General features: G+C 27.2%; 2 protein-coding genes across 7 annotated transcripts in view; one reads left to right on the top strand and one right to left on the bottom strand.

Annotated features, from left to right (window-relative positions):
- Nucleotides 1-6,502, top strand: LOC102672888 (anoctamin-4). Of its 3 annotated transcripts, none has more exons than XM_031510412.1 (10): nt 1-259; nt 801-1,134; nt 1,945-2,077; nt 3,210-3,492; nt 3,631-3,776; nt 3,834-4,079; nt 4,209-4,408; nt 4,479-4,616; nt 4,704-4,921; nt 4,992-6,419. In XM_031510412.1, exons 1-10 carry the CDS (start codon nt 221-223, stop codon nt 6,417-6,419), a joined length of 3,165 nt encoding a protein of 1,054 aa, XP_031366272.1. In that variant the 5' UTR covers nt 1-220. The 3 variants fall into 3 exon arrangements, with proteins under 3 accessions (XP_031366272.1, XP_006615668.1, XP_031366273.1); XM_006615605.2 differs by having other exon boundaries at nt 221-259; nt 1,930-2,077; nt 4,992-6,502; XM_031510413.1 differs by lacking the exon at nt 4,479-4,616 and having other exon boundaries at nt 221-259; nt 1,930-2,077; nt 4,992-6,502.
- A 1,394-nt stretch (nt 6,503-7,896) lies between these two features.
- The window catches only part of LOC102672444 (protein son of sevenless), an 8,161-nt gene continuing 683 nt past the window's right edge, over nt 7,897-15,374 (bottom strand). The window contains exons 2-22 of one of the 4 annotated variants that reach the window (XM_031510411.1): nt 15,092-15,312; nt 14,887-14,952; nt 13,991-14,254; nt 13,817-13,900; nt 13,623-13,703; nt 13,373-13,522; nt 13,096-13,304; nt 12,841-13,024; nt 12,510-12,756; nt 12,192-12,416; nt 11,682-12,045; nt 11,401-11,593; nt 11,091-11,327; nt 10,865-11,020; nt 10,612-10,794; nt 10,422-10,539; nt 10,044-10,333; nt 9,738-9,963; nt 9,286-9,590; nt 8,924-9,188; nt 7,897-8,762 (exon numbers count right to left, since the gene is read on the bottom strand). In XM_031510411.1, the coding sequence (XP_031366271.1) occupies nt 8,671-8,762; nt 8,924-9,188; nt 9,286-9,590; nt 9,738-9,963; nt 10,044-10,333; nt 10,422-10,539; nt 10,612-10,794; nt 10,865-11,020; nt 11,091-11,327; nt 11,401-11,593; nt 11,682-12,045; nt 12,192-12,416; nt 12,510-12,756; nt 12,841-13,024; nt 13,096-13,304; nt 13,373-13,522; nt 13,623-13,703; nt 13,817-13,900; nt 13,991-14,254; nt 14,887-14,952; nt 15,092-15,199 (4,047 nt within the window). In that variant the 5' untranslated portion in view covers nt 15,200-15,312 and the 3' untranslated portion in view covers nt 7,897-8,670. Of the gene's footprint in view, nt 8,763-8,923; nt 9,189-9,285; nt 9,609-9,737; nt 9,964-10,043; nt 10,334-10,421; nt 10,540-10,611; nt 10,795-10,864; nt 11,021-11,090; nt 11,328-11,400; nt 11,594-11,681; nt 12,046-12,191; nt 12,417-12,509; nt 12,757-12,840; nt 13,025-13,095; nt 13,305-13,372; nt 13,523-13,622; nt 13,704-13,816; nt 13,901-13,990; nt 14,255-14,886; nt 14,953-15,091; nt 15,313-15,374 lie in introns of those variants that run through there. The other 3 variants (XM_031510410.1, XM_006615601.2, XM_006615603.2) reach the window with 3 other exon arrangements.

The following is a 15,374-nucleotide window of genomic DNA, read 5'->3' as shown; positions in this document are numbered from 1 at the left end:
AAAGTTGTGGTATTTTGATTTTCATTATTGACGTGTTGCAAATTAATATCATTAAAATGAAAAAATTGAACTTACTCTTAGTTAAAAAAAAGAGCATTCTATCATTTGGATGTACAGAATGACAATATTGATCAAGATTGTCGCGAAATGTGCATTTTTTTTAAATATCATCGGTGACAGAGAATTTTTTGGCATTATTTATTAAATTTAATTGAACGCAATGGATAATAGTGAGCTTCAAGTCGAAGATGAAACACAGGTATCATATTTCTATATTCTTTTTTTTTATTTTTTATTTATTTTTTTCTTTTTATTTTCTCGTTAATAAATTTTATGATCTATTTTACGATCTACACATAAAAGATCTATATGAACTTTTAATGATACTATTATGAATAAAAACAATGAATATTTTAAAAATTGCTTCGTCATTTTATCTTGATCTAATCAATGAATCTTTCGAATAAAATGCACGTAAATAATCGATTATTAAACTAGTCACGCATTATTTATTCTATAATATGCTATGCAATACAAATGAAAGATATTTACGTGATAAATGTTTCTATGAATAAATATTTCATATCATTAAATTATTAGTAATTCATAATAATAATAAGTTAGATAATATGAACAACATATTAATGTACATAACTAATTGAAGATTTTACTAACAAAATAACTATCGAAAAATAATAAAACATTATATAATTCTAATTTATTGAAAAACGAATGAATAATTTAATAATTTAATAAATATATATTGGATAAAATATAATTAATAAAAATTATTTGTTTAGAATAATCACAGTAGACGGCAAAGTTTGTCTACTAGCAATACAATTATTACCGAATCAAGCTCAAATGAATCTCAAACAAATGTGAATGCAACGGGAACGAGGAATTCACCATCGAAAGCATCATCAACTAGTTCTTCACCCCAAAAAACAACTTCAGTAATATCAAATTCTCCTACTATGAACAAAAGCGTAAAAATTGGAAATAACAAAGAAATAATATACGAAATGAATAAAAATGGTATTCAATCAAATGAATCGCCAAAAATTAACAAGAAATTATCTAGAACCAATATTTATCCATCGGGAACAAATTTGACTGCTCGGGACGCTTTTGGTAGGATTCAAATAAATTTTTGATTCTTTTTTTTTTTTTTCATTTTATTTCTTTTTTCTTTAACTTTTTTTATTTAAATTATTTGAGATGTAAAAGTTTTTTAATTTTTTTCTATTTATATTTAAAAAATATATAAAGAACATTCGAATTAATTAAGAAGAACTTGAAAAGCATTCGATATATATAATCGGAATAAGTATTTGCAATTACATGTTGGCCTTATAGTTGAAATAGGCCTAAGTCAATAAACTACGATCAATATATATATGAATGTCAGTGTGTCACGAATAATAGATATGAATAATATATCCGTAACTTCATCGCAACCGTAAAGACTTTATGACTATCGGACCATCGTCAAACCAACACGTGTCTCTTATTATTATCTTTCTTTTTGATTTTATATAACATGAAACTTTTAATGATGATTACTATATCCTTTATATTACTTTAAAATTTATATGACATACGCGATATTGAATATACATTTATTACGCGATCTGGATCTTCAAGGTAAAAGGATGTTGATTAGTTTTATTTAACTAATTTAAGTAAGGTATAATAACAGATTAAAATTTCATGCAACAGATGCTGACAATTTCATTTATAAATTCAAAAGCAATTATATTTTTTTGGAAAAATAATATTTTTATATAAAGTCTATTTATTTTATATATGGCAATTATTTAAAGAATAATTATTTTACAAATAGTTACATAATTACAGATAGTTACATATTAATATATTGAATTTTAAAGTTTTAAATTAGTTTGAAAATGTTTTTATCCTTAATAGGTCCTAAACTTACAGTACCAACGACACCAGAAGATACACCACCATTACCAGGAACACCAATATTTTCTAATGATGTACCAAGAGATTCTTTGTTACAAAAGGATTCATCTTCAGAAACAGAAATAGATCCTGAAACACTTTATTTCCGGTCTGTAATGACATTAGTTCGTAATCAATTAATTTTTTTTAACTAACTAGTTTTCTTTGATTTATTATGATTAATTTGATTTTATTTTTTTTCTTATAAAAAAGTAAATTCAAAATTAAATTAATTAATTTTATTCATAATTAGAATTTTAATTCTAATATATATTATTAAATTATATTATTATAATATATAATATTTTATTGTTGTGTTATATTTTAATATTTTAATTAGTAGTTTAAAAAAAATAACAATATGTATAACAGACAAAAATAGCTAGTTATATTAGAATATTCTTATCAAGGATATTATTATTAGAAAATAATATATGTATATGTGATATTACAAAAGCCACGATGTATAAAAAAAGTTTATATAATTAATTTTCTTATTGCGTGACCAGCGAATTAGATTATTGCGATTTTATGTCTTAATATGTTTATCTGATTTCTTTCGTTCGTGTCTAATTTAATTTTAGATTTAACGATATTATCTATTTTCTTTATTATTAGATTATTTTAAAAGAATCCTAATATATATTTAATAATCTCATTTCTTTTTCAAAGAAATTATTTATTCCTTGATAATTTTAAAATAAAATTAAACAACATTTAAGTAATTATAATTTAAATTAAATAGAAATTATAGAAATTATAGAAATTATAAAAATGATATTTGAAAATCTTTAACAATTTTAAAAAAATCTTAAATTAGTATAAATGATCTTAAAATCATCTTAAATCGAAAAAATAAAAGAAATAAAATAATCTTCATTTTAAAAATTTTAAAAACGTCCTCAAAAAACTTAAAACGACTTGGGAATGAAATGACTGAAGTAATTTTATGATAAATAAATATGAAATAAATTTATAGAATTACTTTAAATTATTAAACTTTAAAATTATTTTAAATAATCTTGAAATAATTTACTTTATGATATTAGTTTATAAATAATGAAGTTTCTAATAATCTTTTAGGAAAATCTAATATGAAATATTTCTTGATTAATAACAATTAACAATAAATTTTAATTATTATAATTTATTAGATACGATAATAACACATCATATATATATGTGTGTGTGTGTATCATATATATCATATATATATATATATATATATATATTACTTGCAGAGATGGTCGTAGACGCATTGATATGGTTTTAGTATATCACGAAGAAAATAATGGAGTAATGACTGAATTAGAAGCGCGTCGAAAGGAGCAAAGACGTGTTTTTCAACAGAATTTATTAAAAGAAGGTTTGCAATTAGAATTAGAACCAAAAGAAAATTCTTTTGACGGAAAAACTTATTTCTTAAAGTTGCACATTCCATGGAAAATTAAGGTTCAATATGCTGAAGTAATGAATTTGAAATTACCCACTAAAAGATTTATCACTATATCTGTTAAAGCTTGGGTAAGTTTATGAAATTTTTCAAAATTTAATTACTTATATTTATATCAATGTAGTTTTCTAATTTAAAATGTCCCTTAAAGGAAATTTTTATCTTTTAATGAATAATTTTAATATTTATTTATATTATTTTATTATTAGCAAAGCAATGAGGATGTAAAAGAAAGTCCGAAATTTTGGGAAAGATGGATACAATGGATAAAAGAGATACATACTTGGGATACAAAAAAGTATCCGGAAGAACCTAGCTTTTATGATAGTATTGATTCTGGCGATCGAGAAGAAAGGTAAAAATGTAAAATAAATTAAATATTTATTTACTTATATATATTATATTTTTATAGATTTGTAGTAAAAGATAGAGATACAGCTTATACTCCTGCTCAAAGATCTTTAATAGTAATGCAAATTTTATTAAGAGCACGATATGATGAAAATCACGAAAAGGCAGGTATCCGAAGACTTTTAGCAGATGGCACTTATCTTGATTGTTATTCTCTGCATGAGGGTCCATATAATAAACCTGGATTAAATGGTGAAAATTTAGATAGATATTTATTATACTTAATATGGGCTAGACCTTCGCAATGGTAATTTTATTATTACTTATTTTTTTAGTTTATTTAATTATATTATGAATAATATTACGAATATAAATGATTGTATTTTATTAAATAATTTTTATATATCTATTTTCTATCTTTATTATTTCTTCTTAGGTACAAAAGACAACCTCTATGGTTAATCAGACGATACTTTGGAGAAAAAGTAGCTCTTTATTTTGCATGGCTAGGATTTTACACAAAATGTTTATACGCACCAGCGATTGTTGGCCTTTTGTGTTTTATGTATGGCGTAGGAAGTATGGATGGACCTGACAATGTACCGAGTAGAGAAATATGTGATTATAATATAGCAGGTATTTTTATTTTATATCTTAATCTTATTTCATAATTTCTCATTTTACTAACAAAAATCATTTCTCTTAGGAAATATTACATTATGTCCTGTCTGCGATAAAGCATGTACCTATCAAAGACTCGGCGAATCCTGCTTATTTTCAAAATTAACTTATTTATTCGATAATCCTGCTACTGTCTTCTTTGCTATTTTTATGTCGTTTTGGGGTATGCTATATAATTTATTTTTTTTTGGGGTATAATATATAATTTAATGTCATAAAGAATATTTTTTATTTTTTTTCAATGTTTTAGCCACGACATTTCTTGAATTATGGAAACGAAGACAAGCTGTGATAATTTGGGAATGGGATCTTCAAAACGTTGAAAGTGAAGAAGAACCTCGACCTGAGTTTGAAACTACGGTAAAAACATTTCGAATAAATCCTGTGACCAGAGAAAGAGAACCTTACTTACCAGTATGGTCTAAAGCTTTACGTTCTTGTGCCACGGGTTCTATAGTATTTTTTATGGTAATTATATATCTCGTGACATTTATTGCAATAAATTTTATTATAATAAATTTTAAATAATAAATTTTAGATATGCGTTGTTTTGGGTGCTGTACTGGGAACTATTATTTCTCGAATATCGTTAGTATCCGTATTTTATGAAGGTGGAGGTCCATTTTTACAGAAACACGCAAAGATTTTCACCTCTATGACTGCTGCCCTTATTAATTTAGTGATTATTATGATCCTTACACGAGTGTATCATCGTTTAGCACGATGGATGGTGAACATGGAAAATCCTAGAACACAGACTGAATACGAATCTAGTTTTACATTCAAGATATTTTTGTTCGAATTTGTCAATTTCTATTCATCCCTTATTTATATAGCCTTCTTTAAAGGAAGGTTTTATGTTCATCCTGGAGATGCCGATGCAAGAGCTACAGAATTTTCTCGTATAAAAACAGACGTGTGCGATCCAGCTGGATGTTTGTCGGAACTTTGTATACAACTTGCTATTATAATGGTAGGCAAGCAATGTTTCAATAATTTTGTAGAAATATTATCACCAAAAATGTGGAATTGGTGGCGTAAAAGAAATCATATTGCTGCTACGAAAGATCATGGCAGACCATACACTTACTGGGAGAAAGATTATCAATTGCAAGACCCTGGAAGACTCGCGCTCTTTGATGAATATTTGGAAATGATTTTACAATATGGATTTGTGACTTTGTTCGTCGCTGCATTCCCGTTAGCACCATTGTTTGCGTTATTAAACAATATAGCTGAAATACGACTAGACGCATATAAAATGGTAAAAGAAGCGAGAAGACCATTAGCAGAAAGAGTACAAGATATAGGAGCTTGGTATGGTATATTACGTGGAGTAACTTATGTTGCTGTAGTATCGAATGCATTCGTTATTGCATACACGTCAGATTTCATCCCTCGTAGCGTATATGCTATCGTTTACTCACCCACAGAAGATTTAGTGGGTTATATTGATAGTTCTTTATCAGAATTTAATACATCAGATTATCGAGATGATATGAAAAGCGATATGGATACTCGTCATCCGGAAACATGTCAATATAGAGGCTACAGAAATGGACCGGACCATGCTAACGATCCATATGGACTAAGCCCACAATATTGGCATGTTTTCGCAGCTCGTTTAGCCTTCGTTGTTGTTTTTGAACACATTGTTTTCGCTTTAACTGGCATAATGAGTTATGTGATACCAGCCGTGCCTCGTTCTTTGGCAACTCAACTTCAACGAGAACGTTTACTTGCTCAAGAAGCTAAGTATGAAAAAGGTATAAAAAGTAGAGAAGATGATGATGATATTTTATCGATGCTTAGAGAAGCAGGTACCATTGGAAGAGCTGCAGGTGGTGGTAGAGGTAGTTGGGCAAGACGCTTTAGTAAATTAAGTGATGGCTTAGATGCCCATGTTGATGTAGCTTCCAGACACAATAGAAACAGTGACGGTTCGACTGTGTGGGAGGTAACATGATTTTAAAATAGATTCGTAGATATATAGATTGTATTACTTTCTTAGAGATACTTAAAAAATATTTTTTAAATACCTCGCTTATTTATACAAAAACTATTTACTTATATCGTTATGTAAATAATATTTCTGATAGAAAAATCCTATATAAATATTGGAATAACAAGTACAAATAAATAAAACACTAATTGTGATATTTTAAAAAATTGCATAAAATATGCGAATAAGAAACAAAAAACAATCAAATTAACATGTGATGTTGTAATAAATGCCAAATGTATATCAATACTTTTCAAAGATATACCAAAAATCATTTTAAAAATTTTTAACATTTGATCATACGATTAAATATATGTGTGACTTATATAATACTTTCAGTATTAATATATACGTAATTAAAAAAAACCTCTTTTATAATACATTGAATATGGTACTCTATTTTCTATAATTATACTTCTTTAAATAATTTTTAAATCATAATATTACATAATAGAAATATGAAAGTACCGGTTAATAAAAAATATAAATAATAGTCGAATTGTGTGTTTCTATTGCTTGTTATCATTCATCATCAGCTGTTAAATATTTAATGTAAAGGACAAAGGATTTTCTCAAAATTTACACAATATACTCTTTATTGTACATAATTTCAATATTTCATTCTCCATTTTATGCTTGACATTATTACAATAATTACTATAGAATATATTTATAATAATATACATGTACATATTTACTTTTTTTTTTGCTATTGATTCACGATTTATATGTATAATTTTATATGCATATTGGCATATAATTCATTCCATACTGCACTTTCTTGCGTCTTCTGCTTCCTTTTTAAAATCTAAAAGTGTATCACAGTTGTGTTGAGGGATAGATAGGGATCTTTTTTTTACTTTTTTCTTGTTTTAAAGAAAAGGAGACCATTCGGATGACTGAAATCGATATATAGTCCATTCAGTCAGATCTCCGGATCTGATGGACACATGAATTTAAAATTTTTTAACTATAATTCTAAATAAATAGTAAACGAATGCGATGAAATGTATCCTACATTCCTCAATCTGTTTATAATGTTATAATATGCAATATTTATCCTATTTATACAATCATTTACATTTTTTTTTAAAAATATATCGTTATAGGCGTTTAAATGACAAATCATAAAAATATAATTTATCATTTCATGTGCAATTTTAAAAATGAGAAACAATCTTCATGTTTTCTTATTTGCTTTTTTTTTATTCTAAATTTTCTACGAATAAAATCATTTGTAGCGATCCATCTTATAATAATATATATTCTTGTAATATTATTGCTTTGTTTGTGCTAAATTTACATTTTTTTGGGCATTTCATACAAAAAAGTGTATGTATGTATGTATGTATGTATGTGTATATATATATATACACACACACACATATACGTGTATACGCATGCATACGTGTGATAAAGTTATTAGATAAGATGTTTTTTGTAAATAAATGTTTTCGCCCCTATATTATTGCAGAAATAATTTTGGTTTTTTTTTGCTTATTTTTATCAGTATGTGAATTAGAACTAACATGCATTATATTGCGATACATGATTCAGATATGCAAAATTATCAAAGCAATTCTCTTCTGTTAATTTATAAAAATATTTTGTAGATTTGAACAACAGAAATTGATATATATATATATATTTTTTTAGTTAGGCAAACTGTTGTACAAATTTCATTTTTAGATATCTTTCAAAGATGAATAGCTTCAACTTAGTTTATTCAATCGAACAGGATATAAAGCCTTATATTTACTATATAGTCACTATATAGTCATTTGGTAAAAAAACCTCTAAAAATATACTATATGCGATAAAACATTCTATATCCTTTCGAAAAATAAACTTTCAATAAAAATATGTCACATATATTAAAAAGACAAATTGTAAAAAGGAATGTAACAGCATCTCATCACGTATAAGTTATATCACGATAAAATTTTCGTTGAATTATTCTCTCGCATCAATGCATTTACCAATTATGCTTCAAATATTTGGCTAAAAAATTGTGGTAAATACATTAATATGGAATTTTGAATGCATTCCTATGAAATTTTTTTGTAAAAATGTTACGTAAACAGTATGAATTTGTAAAATATACTGTACAAGCAAAATATTCGATTCAACTAATCTTTCTGAGTGGACTAAATTTCGATTTCTAAATTCCAAAAGATGCGATTTAATTTAGGTAAGAGGTAGGAAGATGTAACACTTAACTAGATCCAGGAGGAGCATTGAAATTAAACATGGTAGTTGGTGGACGTCCCGGCAATGGTTTTGGCGGTAGTCTTGGTGTTACCGATCCTGAAATTCATCATAAATATTGTAAAAAAATTATAATGAAATAATTATATGCAAGATGAATTTGGAAAATTTAATATTAAAATATAAAATTTAAAATATAAATCATATAAAGATTTCCAATTTTATATGAGGAAATTCTTGATATAATTTAATATTTTTACCATTAGGTTGCGTAGGTGGAAGTTTTGTAGGACTGGGCCCATTGAAAGACATATGTCTTCGTGGATGAAGTGATGTGACAGTACTCGAACACGTGTTTTCTAACGTCGAATTCCGCCTAGCGAGTAACGCTGAACAACTTGGATTTAACGTTGTAGGAAGGCGAGGTGGTAACATCACGGGAGGTAAATCTTTTCGTGGCGGTAATGGTGGTGGAGACGTACCATCTCGTGGAGGAAGTATTGGTGCATTTGGAGCTTGTCTCGCCTATATATCCAAAAATAAATGATACAAAACATGTTATAATATAAAATACATAATTTAAATAAAAAATAAATTAAATAAATTTTTTTTAATAATTTACCTGTTGTGGTGACTCACTAATAGAACTTTCTCGTTTCCTATGAGATCTTGGTGGCAAAGGAGGCGGAGGTTGAATAGCAGGTATGTGGCTAGGAGAAGGAGGAGGTGGCATAGCAGCACTAGGACTTCCACTTGATGATGGCATACCAGTTAAAGCTCCCATTACACCTATTGTACCAGAATTAAAGCCAAAATGATTCTGTGGTTGATGATGCGGAACTGGCAAATGACCAGGTGATCCTAACTGTGGACTGCTACCTGGTGAGCTGATCGAAAGTCCCGACATACTGAGAGGACCTGGTGAACCTGGAGGTTGAGCTGTACCTGTATTAATAGTAACATACATCTACTATCTATCTAAGCATACTACATAAAAAAATAAAAATAATTTTATTTAGAAGAAATAAAATTTGTAAAAAGCGCATGCTAAATTCAATATTATAGCATACAAACCTCCTAGTAATACAGGTGCAAAGACAGTGTGGTCCCCTACATGAGAAACTATAATATGTGAAGTGTGTGGAGGAGTTTCTGGTAATTCTGGTGGTGGAGCTTCCGGAGGAGGATCGTGTAATCTAACACTTGAAGCTACAGCTTGCAATGGAGCTGGTAATTTACCGCTTAAACTTCTAGCTTTAATGCCTGGTGATTTTAAGTTTAAGTCTGGCCATTTACGAGACTACAAAAAAAATAATAATTAATAAAAATGATAATATTATTATACACATGCTGTATTGTAACAATTTAAAAAAAACTTACAACTCTAGGAGGTTGTCTACAACCTCTGGGTTCTACTTCTAAACTTTTATTATACAAATAATTGCTTATATCGGCTTCTTTCATATTAGGATCAAAAGGTGATAAATTTTCAATGAAATGTCTTATTCTAGGCTCCACTAAAAGACAATACGGTTGATTTTGATACTGCTGAATCTCTCCAGTTATTTCTGCCACTTTTCGCCGTTTACTAAAGTTTATAAGTTCTGGACTTCCTCGTAGATAATCCGGATTACCTTCTTCAATGTGTAAAATATTGGTCAGGTACATGCCTACAAAAATTTATTTATAAAAATTTAATCAAAAATTAAAAAATTAAAAAAATTTAACAATTAGGTTGTTTTATTCCTTATTATTTACCAAAAAATGGTACACAAGGTGGATTAATAGATCGTAATTTTTCTTGATATTTTCGAAAATGACCATTATTTAGTTCTCGAGCTTCTTCGAGAGCTTTTTCCAATCGTGCTGGTATTTGCTGTAAATATAATAAAATTTATTTGTTTTTTATATATTAAAATTAATTAAAAATTTTAACATAAAAACATACTTGAAATGTAAATTTTAACCTAAAAACAGATGCAGATCCCATTGCGCTAACAATTGCTAATACACCATTAAAATTATTAAGATCTTGAAGCACCATCATAATTTCAATTGCTCGCGATACAATTGCGACTCTCTCTTCTAAATTTTCAGTTTCTACTATTGTTTTTTCCAGCCACCGTGTAAACTATAAAAATTAAAAATTATTTAAAATTTTTTTAAAATATGTAAGATGAAATATATAAAATATTACTTACATTTGTTGTATGTTTTATCATTTTTAGTAAATTAGGTGATGTTTTTTCTTTATCTTTCTTAGTCCATACTGATCCAACTAATTCTGAAGGTTTTACAGTTCTATACAACTCAAATTCTAATAAAGTTAATTGTCTTGCTAATTCAATTGGATGTAACTATAATAATAAAAAGTGACTTATTTTCTACATAATATAAATAATATTAATTATAGTTATAATATATTACCGTTAATATTCCCCATTCTTCTTCAGGAACTTTTAGATGCCACTCAATAGGTGGTGGAGATCGTTCAAAGCTAAATGTAATAGGTCGTTGTTCTGAAGGTTCACATTTTCTTTGCACAATTTTTATTACTGAATCTACCCATTTTCTCATAGATTTTCCACTTACTGTATCTAGAAACGATTGTAATCTTTCTAAAAGATTTCTATCGCGTTCGAAATCATAAAAATGATGATCAACCTGATATAAAAAATATTTAAATAAGTATTATAAAATTATAATAATTTAAAATAATTATGTTAAAATTACAAACCCAATGTCTTAAAACATTTAAAACTCTGAATTGAACAGGTTGACAAAATTCTTTTCTATATCTTTTCCAATCTTCTCTAACAGTTGTTTTACAACCAGAAGATTTTTCTTCCTCACCATAAACTAATGATGGATCCGGTATATCGAATCTTTCTATTAATAAAGTCAATAGTTCCTGTGGTGAACAGAAACTCCTACAAAAAGAGAATAAAAATTTGTAAAAAATTATTTTAATAATAAAATTTAATAATATGTTATATAAATTTTAAAATATTTATGTACCTATAAGTAGTAAGGAATGTTCGTACAAAAGCTGGATCAGCATATATATGATAAGTTAATCTTTCTACCAATTTAACCAAAGTTGCACCTTTAATTAATAGTACACCTCCATTTTCTCTCGCTTCTAAAACAATATTTTCTGGGCTATCTTGTTCGGCAAATTTGTATAAATGTGGTGGAGGTAACTTTAAAGGATGCTTCCTTTCCTCATCTAAAAGGATACTGTCCAAAGTTCTTTCTAACATACTCTTTGTATTCAACATTACAAGATCCGCCATCCAACTATTTTTATCTTCGACGGATTTGGCAACAAGAATAACATTAGGGTGGTCCCTTGGTGCAATTTCAAAGGCATTTTTTAATTCTAAAAAATAATTATATATATTTCATTAATATATGTTAATATATGTTCATTAAATATAAAATTAAAATTTTAAAAATATTAAGATATATAATTATATATAATATATTAAGATATAAGATTATAATAATTTTTTTTTATTTATTTACCTTCAGTATCCTCTCTATCAATAATATCCACTTTTCTAATAAAAAATCTTTCTTTTAAGCGCAGTTCACCTTGGTGAGCTGGATGACCTACCACACCAACTGCTGCAACAGTAACGCTAACCCTTTTACCACCACTTGGTTTACAAAGAACTAACAAACCATCGAAAAGAAGCGCTCTTCGTTCTGTTAATCTTCTTCCGTTACTTACCTTTCCCAACATATCCTCTATATAAAAAATATAATAAAAATATACTACTATTAATTTATATGAAAGAATAAATAATAAAAAAATAAGAATTATATTTATATTTTTCATACCACGTATAAATTCGTTACAAGATTGTCCAACATCTCTTTGATCCCAACCATCGACAGTTTTTTGTAATTCACTAGTTTTTTCTAGTGCTGCTTGCCTTCTTGCTCTACTTTGCATTCGTAAACCTGTATCTTTTTTTGGAAGACTCGCCGTAGATTGTAATAATTCCATTTGAAGTGGACTTAAAAGACCTTGTACTTGTTCCAATGTTTCACCATCTTCTATATTTGGTGTACGTTTCTGTAATACCTAAATAATATAAAATATTATTCAATTATTAGAATAACGTACATAATAATATATAACTATAAAATTATTCTTTATAAAATATACCTTTATATAATGAAAATATAAAAAACAATGCCATACTGGTTGTAATAAAAGTTTTGGCAAATAATATTTGACAGCTTCTTTAAAACCATGTCCTGCTGCTCTTAATGCAGCATTAGCTTCAGGTCTCGATAATAAATTCGTTAAAACTTCTCGACAAGCTGGACTATTAATATCTTTTGCGTACCTAATATTAAAATTTGTATTAGTAATTTTTACTAATACAATTATACTATTAATTAATAATACGATACACACTTTATATAAACATCAAATTCTGCTGCTTCTGCTAATTCTTCAAAACATGAGCCAACTGTAGGTGTTTGTTTTTCTTCTGTAATTTCCATTATATCTTCTAAACTACCAAGTAATGTTACAGTAACTTCATAAATATCCATAATATTACTAAAAAGTATTTCAATTTCAGATTTATCTTGTGCTAATTTTGCAATTTCTTCCCGAAATACCTATTTAAAAAAGGAAAAATTATTTTTTATTTAATTAAAATTTTTTTTAAATAAGTAAACTATTTTACTTTAATTATCATATGAAGTTCACGTAAATAGTGACGTTCATCATGTATAAGATCCCGAACAGATTCTTCATAAGTTTGAGAAACAACTGCACCTAAACCACTTTGTGGACCTTCTGCATAATCATCTTGATAAAATAAGTCCATTAATACCTATTAAAAAATAACTAATTATTTATCAATTATAATGTAATTATTAATACATTTAATACAAAAATATGGCATAAATATGCTTTTTAAAAATTAACATTACCATATCAGCACACATTGCAACTCTTATATCTTCACAAGATATCTCCACATGACGTATGTTCTTGACATAATTTCCAGCTAACTGAAGAGAAAATAGTCTTAAAGATTTTCAGGAATTGATATTAATAAATAATATATAAAAAATATAATAAAAGCTTGAGATATTATTAATAGAGATTGACAGTCTTTACCAACCTTCAAAATATCTGCAGAAATATATTCCAAAACTCCTACCACAAAAAGACTAACTTGTAAATCAATTTTTTGTTGTAATACTTCCTGTTAATATAAAAATAAAAAATTATATTTATATAATTATATTTATATACATAAAAATATGTATAAAATAAATTTAATTTATTTTATTACTTTTTGTAATAATTGATGGATTTTGTCAACTGGAAGAACTAATGGTGATTTCTTTTTTCCCTTTTCCAAGGCATCTCTTGCATCTCTGAGTGCCCATCTGTCAATAGGTGTGGGAAATGTACGTCTTACTCTTTCTTCCACATCTTGAGGTGTATGCGGTGGAGGATGACCACACAGCATTCCCAACAGCCTTAAGATTAAACTCTCAACATAATCTAAGGCATCTTGTCGTGCTTCAAGACTAGGATGTACTTGTTCTAATACCTATTTTATATTAATTAATTATTATTATAATAGCTATCATTCAGAAGAAAAAGATTATTTAAAAAAAAACAAACATATTATCCATGATTTAAAATTGTTACCTTTTTAGTCATACTTATTTACTATAATATATTGATATAAAGGATATTGTGTATGCAAAATTTTTTTATAATTAAATCATTTAATAATTGTTTAATAATTTATTCATTTAATAATTAATTTTAGGATACATGGATTATTGTTATTCAAGTTTAATTATTTAAAATAAAATATTTAATAATTATATCTATATTTTTTTAATCATTATTTTTTAATAATTAAACAATATTGTAATTATCAATTGAATTATACTTTTAAAAATATATGTGAAAGAATAATCATTGAGAAAATAATTAAAATAGATACATAAAATATTTAATATGATAATTAATGATTTAAAAAAAACTTCTTTTCCAAATAAACTTTTCATTAATAACTTATTCTCATAAAAAAAAAAATAATTAGTACATTAAATAACAGTATCCTTTATTCAAGATACAGATACAAACTGTTTTTAACAAAGTTGTATTACAAGAACATGCAGTGGTTAATTTCCAAAATATTTATTTCGTATGACGTATATGAAACATAACATTTAGATGAATCCCAGGATCGAATATTATTGTTACGCTCTTGGGACACAACAAGCTTGGTGGAACCTGAAAGGGCATAAAATACTCGCATGCATATCGCGCAACAATGACAATAGAACGAATCGACGAAAGCTTATCGAGGGCATCAAAGCATAGTGAGACAGAATCATTATAAATTTCGTATTATAAGATTCGAAGAGAATACCTTGCGTAGGGAGTTGACAAATACTCCCTTCCACTTCGCGATGTTCTCTTCTTTCTGAAAGTCGTAGCCTGACGGCTCGCCTACCACTGACGCCGGCGACGAAAACATCTCCACTGTCACGTCCCCGGACGTGTGTGGATCCAGCGACCGGCGGTAATTCGGCCCGCCACCGCCAGATGTCTACAATTTTCTCGCAAGTGGTTACTCCAATACACGTTTCTACAAATACAAGATCCAAGCCTAACCTCATATTTCATGCATATAAGGCAGGGATCAACAACTG

This window comes from Apis dorsata, unplaced genomic scaffold (genome assembly GCF_000469605.1).
Source record: "Apis dorsata unplaced genomic scaffold, Apis dorsata 1.3 scaffold_227, whole genome shotgun sequence".
Lineage (NCBI taxonomy): Eukaryota > Metazoa > Arthropoda > Insecta > Hymenoptera > Apidae > Apis > Apis dorsata.
The sequence above is the reverse complement of the archived record's forward strand: the minus strand, read 5'-3'. Positions and strand labels throughout refer to the sequence as shown.